Source organism: Lactuca saligna, chromosome 5, assembly GCF_052625555.1.
Source record: "Lactuca saligna cultivar CGN05327 chromosome 5, ASM5262555v1, whole genome shotgun sequence".
In the NCBI taxonomy this organism is placed as follows: domain Eukaryota; kingdom Viridiplantae; phylum Streptophyta; class Magnoliopsida; order Asterales; family Asteraceae; genus Lactuca; species Lactuca saligna.
This window is the reverse complement of record NC_136421.1, coordinates 306609004-306615003: the sequence shown is the minus strand read 5'-3', so window position 1 is coordinate 306615003 and position 6000 is coordinate 306609004. Positions and strand designations below refer to the sequence as shown.

At 39.5% G+C, this 6000-nt stretch overlaps 2 protein-coding genes across 2 annotated transcripts; both read left to right on the top strand.

Moving 5' to 3' along the window:
• The first annotated feature begins 293 nt into the window (after nucleotides 1-293).
• Nucleotides 294-3040, top strand: TMKL1 (transmembrane kinase-like 1). The gene is made up of 2 exons (XM_078997013.1): nucleotides 294-1787; nucleotides 1996-3040. The coding sequence occupies exons 1-2, from the start codon at nucleotides 413-415 to the stop codon at nucleotides 2634-2636; spliced, it is 2016 nt and encodes a 671-aa protein (XP_078853139.1). The 5' UTR covers nucleotides 294-412; the 3' UTR covers nucleotides 2637-3040.
• A 356-nt stretch (nucleotides 3041-3396) lies between these two features.
• Nucleotides 3397-4875, top strand: LOC145048498 (putative transcription factor At5g28040). Its single transcript, XM_078997012.1, has one exon. It carries the CDS (start codon nucleotides 3477-3479, stop codon nucleotides 4674-4676), a length of 1200 nt encoding a protein of 399 aa, XP_078853138.1. The 5' UTR covers nucleotides 3397-3476; the 3' UTR covers nucleotides 4677-4875.
• Nucleotides 4876-6000: the final 1125 nt, after the last annotated feature.

Sequence of the window (6000 nt, the reverse complement as noted above, 5' to 3'; positions counted from 1 at the left end):
TGATAAAATAGTTATTTCCTATTTCACAAAAAATGCTCCATTTTATTTCTCCGCGACAATTAAACACAACTTTTATTGATGTTGTAATGTTATGTTCCATTTACAGCCCGATTATAACGGCCTCCAAAATGATGGATTAAATGAAGTCGTGATTCGCTTAAAGAATTAGCTACTTTTCAGGTTTACATCCTCCTGTTTTCCACTGTCGGATCATCATCCAACGGTGGAGCATCAAAGAAACATAATATCATGCTTAACGTTTTCAAATATGTTAAAGTGGGAACAAAATCACTACCAGTCAACACTCCGTCAGCTTTCCCTACAACAATTCACATATTCCCACAAACACTCTACACTCTAAACACTTTCTCTTTCTCTAAAACCTCTTTCTCTCTCCACCAAGCTTCCATCCATGGCGGTTTCAGTTTCAGTTTCAGTTTCATCCCTTTTCATGTCTCCAATCTTCTCCTTCTTCTTCCTTTTTACTCTAGCCATTTCAACAGATGTAGACTTGCTTCTCAAAAGAATCAAACCGTCAATCCAAGGAGAAACGGAGAATTTGTTGCTGAATTCGTGGAATACTTCCGTTCCGCTCTGTCAATGGCGAGGACTGAAATGGGTTTTCACCGATGGATCTCCATTAACATGTACAGATATCTCATCACCTCAATGGTCGAATATTTCGCTCTCGAAAGACCCATCTCTCCATCTTCGTTCCCTTCAACTACCATCGGCGAACCTCTCTGGCACACTTCCGCCGGAACTCGGGGAACTTTCGACTCTTCAGAGTCTGTACCTGTCCGTTAACTCCATTTCGGGTTCAATCCCTCTTGAAATAGGGTACAGTTCTTCATTATCAGACATTGATCTAGGCAATAATTTGTTAACCGGGTCGGTTCCTGCGTCCATCTGGAACCTCTGTGATCGACTCATTTCTCTTCGGCTTCATGGTAATTTATTATCCGGGTCAATCCCAGAACCCGCATTACCAAATGCCACTTGCAGCACTTTACTGTATTTTGATGTTGGGCAGAATAAATTTTCAGGAGTTTTTCCAGGATTTATACCTGGGTTTAAAGGGCTTCGAGAGCTTGATCTTAGCAGTAATAATTTTTCTGGTAAAATCCCAGATGAGTTAGCTATTTTAAGTTTAGAGAAGTTAAATCTGTCCTACAATAATTTCTCTGGGGTTTTGCCTAATTTTGGTCAATTAAAATTTGGGGTGGATTCATTCGAAGGAAACGATGCTAACTTATGTGGTCCTCCATTAAAGAGATGTAAACAGACCTCTGGAGGTTTAAGTTCCGGTGCAGTTGCTGGACTTGTGATTGGTTTAATGACTGGTATGGTTGTTTTTGCTTCACTGTTGATTGGCTATTCACAGGGGAGGAAAAAGAAGAGTTTCGATGAAGAAGATGAAGAATACGATGATGGTGAAGATGATGAAAATGGCGATGGTAGTGGTGAAGGCAAATTGATTTTATTTCAGGGTGGTGAGCATTTGACATTGGAAGATGTATTGAATGCTACAGGTCAAGTTATGGAGAAGACAAGCTATGGCACGATCTATAAGGCAAAACTAGCAGATGGTGGGACGATTGCTTTGAGGTTATTGAGGGAAGGAAGTTGTAAAGATGGTGGTTTATGTTTACCTGCGATTAAGCAGTTGGGAAGAATCAGGCATGATAATTTGATTCCCTTGAGAGCTTTTTATCAAGGAAAGAGAGGGGAGAAGTTATTGATTTATGATTATCTTTCAAATAGGACTCTTCATGAGCTCTTACATGGTAAGCATATCCTAACCCTTACAATTTTAATATGTTTGTTATTTAGATCATTCATGATATAACAACTAGTTTGCGTTCAATAATGTGCTTTATGATGCGTATATAGGGTGATAATTGCATAAACGATAATATTTAAATGCTAAGTAGTGTGACTATACATATTGTTATTATTGGTAACAAAATGTAAGTATGTTATTGTTTTCTCCAGAATCACGGCCTGGGAAGCCGGTGTTGAACTGGGCTCGGAGACACAAGATCGCGTTAGCAATAGCCAAAGGGCTCGCACATCTGCACTCGACCATCGAGACACCCGTTACACATGGCAACGTGAGGTCAAGAAACGTATTGGTGGATGATTTTTTCGTGGCTCGGCTCACGGATTTCGGGCTCCACAAGCTCATGGTCCCGGCTGTAGCCGATGAAATCATCGCATCGGCTAAAAGCGATGGCTACAAGGCTCCGGAGCTTCAAAAGATGAAAAATTGCAATTCAAGAACGGATGTTTATGCTTTTGGGATTTTGTTGTTGGAGATTTTGTTGGGGAAGAAGCCCGGGAAGAGTGGCGGGCGGGATGGGTTTGTTGATTTGCCGGCGGTGGTGAAGGTGGCGGTTTTGGAGGAGACAACAATGGAGGTTTTTGATATTGAGGTTTTGAAAGGGATCAGGAGTCCAATGGAAGATGGTGTGGTTCAGGCGTTGAAGTTAGCCATGGGGTGTTGTGCACCGGTTGCATCGGTTAGACCATCAATGGATGAAGTGGTGAAGCAGCTTGAGGAGAATAGACCGAGAAACCGCTCGGCTTTGTATAGTCCGGCTGAAACCAGAAGTGAGATTGGTACGCCTTTTTGATCTGTTTATGGGTTCGAAAGGTTGTTTCTTGATCTATTTATGGGTTCGATAGATGTAAGCAGTCTGAATGCAAAATGTGATGATAAGATTATTTAAACAAAGATGGTTTTTGGCGTATTGGTGCAATGGGGTTTTTGTTTTATTAGATAGCTTTAAGTTTAGTTTATTTGATATTTGTGATAGTTGTATGCATCAAGAATGTAGCAATACTTGGTTAAAAGGAGTAGCTTTATGATTTGTATTATTAAAGAAATTTAAAATGACTGTAAGAAGACTTTCTTCGCCCTGGTGACCAGGGTTATGGTAGTCATTTTAGTCTTTGCTCGATTGTATTCTCGAAAAATGGGTTTTATTGTAATTTGCACCGGATATATTTATTAAGCTCGTAGAATTTTAGTATTAAATGGATGGAGTATAAGTTGACTTGTGTTTGTTTATGACTTGATAGATTAATGAACATAGAGAAAGATATTTACTTTAAGTAATAAAATTTAATTCGGTAACTTTTTGTTCTCACTTTAGAGAGCAAAATAAGAAAAAGAAATAAGAGAAAAGAATTGGGAAGAAATGGTGACAATTTTCGTTTTAAAGGAAAACAAAAACAAAAAACTGATAATATTAAAGTTTAAACTAGTCCCAATTAAAATATGGGCCGATTGTATGGCCCGAACTGGAAACGTGGCCCACTAATTTGGGTGCTCCGTACCGGTTCACCACAGCCCACACAAGTCACCAACCACCTGAGCCTCTTTGTTAGGCTACCGAACCCTAGTTAGGCTACCCTGTACCACCCACCCGAACCCAAGTACTCAAAGACGACGACCACCACCACTGATCGCGATGGGATCCGACGAGGAAGATCATATCACCGCCGTGTACGGCGAAGAAGATCTCGACGAAGAAGATGATGACGAAAGCGAAGAAGAAGACCATACTTTACCGAATCAACACGTTGACGAGGACGATGTTGACATGATCGACGATGAAGAGGATGACGAAGAAGAAGACGATTCTATGTCGTCAGCTGCCGGAGAAGTCACGATCGCTGTCGCTGGTATTCCGAACGTCCCCACAACTGTTGACGCTACTCCTACAACAGCTACAACTACCACGACTTCGATTGTTCGATCGGACGCCATTGTGGAAGTGAAAAAGCCTATGCCTTTAGACGATTCCCGACGGTTGTTTCAGCGTCTATGGACCGATGAGGATGAAATTGAGCTCTTGCAGGGGTTCCTTGATTACACTACTCAACGAGGGACTAATAATTCGTCTCACCACCATCACGATACGGCGGCATTTTATGACCAGATCAAAGGTAAATTGCAGCTGGATTTCAACAAAAATCAATTGGTTGAGAAGCTTAGAAGATTGAAAAAGAAGTATAGGAATGTTCTCGGTAAGATCAGTATCGGCAAAGAGTACGTATTCAAAAGCCCTCACGACCAGGCTACTTTTGACCTGTCGTGCAAGATCTGGAATGGGGCCGCAGCTACTCCCGTCTCCATCCCCGTCACTGCTGATGGTGGAGGAATTGATGATGATGAACCTCATAATACTAACCTCATATTCAATTTGAATGAGAATAATGCTAACGACATTGCTGATCCAAATAGCTCTGAGAAGAAGGTGCCAAGACCAAGAAAGCGATCAAAGACGACTGCAGTTAAAATCGAAGAGAATTCCAATCAGCAGCAACATTATGGCCAAGCTGTGGGGGCGGGAGCTTCAAATCCTCAGAATCCTGCAGTCTCTAATCTGGTTGAAGAAACCGTGAAGAGTTGTTTATTGCCATTGTTCAAGGAATTGGTTAACAATTCTCCTAATGGGGCTCGTGCAAGTTTAAGGGGGATCGAATTAGGAGGGATGAACATGAATCATTTTGGTGGGTCAATGAATTTCCCCATTGGGGATATGACTGATGACAAATGGAGGAAGCAACATATATTAGAATTGGAGGTTTATTCAAAGAGATTAGAATTGATGCAGGACCAGATAAAGTCAAGGTTGGAGGAGCTTAGGTCAATGGGGAGTTCATGAGAGTCTGAACCTTTTAAATACCTACCAGTGAGTGCTTTTTAGAGTTCATATTTATTTTCTTGTTTTTAAGTTAATTAGTTTCATGATCATATAAAGAGGGTGCCTACTCAACTCGGCTATTCTTATATGTTTAGTGTCTATCTTCTTACCTTATAATCTTTGTTGTTAAATAATGTTAGTTTAAATGTTTAGCCTTTTAGTTCTTGTGTTATGAAATCAATAGAAAACAACAAAGTAAAGGAGATTGAACACAGAGTTGGCATGAGAAAACCTTCTAAACTGTTTAGGGGCATATGTGACCTAAGTCAACTGAACACTGACATTGATCTTTTACAATTACAGTCATGTTTTTAGATCAGAACTCATGTGTTTCAATTATGTGAAAATAGACCTGAAATGGTCACTCACTACCCAAATTTTCAGTAGCAATTATCCAATGTACATGCTGTAAAAGTAAAACACATGTTTTTCATATACCATTTTATAAGTGATTGTGTGCGTATACAGTCACACAATAACTTAAATATATATTATGAAGTCAAAGTGCTAGAAAAAAACATGAAAAACAAAGAATTTATGTTTTTTGTCACTTTCCCAAAGTGTCCAACATCTATGCTAATTGACATTGTACTATATGTAACATGATAAAATGAAATGTCTCAAATTATTCTCCAAAAAGCAAACATGTTTCCTCATAACACTATCTCTAACTACATATTTGTTTCCCCCCAAAAGCCACCATATATGGCATTTCCTCTCTTTCCTTATTCCAAGAAAACTGAAATCCCAAAACTTGCCAAAAGTGGAAAAGATCTAAAAAAAAGCTTCTTCATTTTTTGCCCTGTTCTCTTTCTACAACATAAAATCAACCATCACATCATCTTCTTAGTTCTTTCCTATCTAGGAAACTTACACTCAATTCATATCATAAATGGAGTGAAAGATCAAGCTTTTGACCATCTTTATCCTTATTACTCTCATTCATCACAAACATCTTTTCTGGTGAATTCAAGAAACTTTGCTGATGTTCATCTTCTTGATCAAACTGATAATAAGGATTCTGATTAATGTAGTTGGCTCTGTAGTACATAAGATTATCAGATCCAAACTGTTGACTTTGAAACTGACAAATATTAGCTGCATGAGCAGTAATATAAAGAGATGGATTAAGAATCCCAATCTGATTTGAGGGAGCAAATAGTAATGGAGGCTGTGGAAGCAAAGAAGCAGAGTAATTGCATTGGACATTAGCTGCCCTTTTAGCCTTTCTTGCTGCTGTCCTCTCTTTCTTGTGAGCATTTTGATGCCCCCCTAAAGCTTGAGA

Bases quoted from the DNA above. Each gene is read 5' to 3' on its own strand.
- TMKL1 (XM_078997013.1), top strand. From the start codon at position 413: ATGGCGGTTTCAGTTTCAGTTTCAGTTTCATCCCTTTTCATGTCTCCA. The intron at 1,788-1,995 runs GTAAGCATATCC...TGTTTTCTCCAG, and splicing joins TCTTCATGAGCTCTTACATG to AATCACGGCCTGGGAAGCCG.
- LOC145048498 (XM_078997012.1), top strand. From the start codon at position 3,477: ATGGGATCCGACGAGGAAGATCATATCACCGCCGTGTACGGCGAAGAA.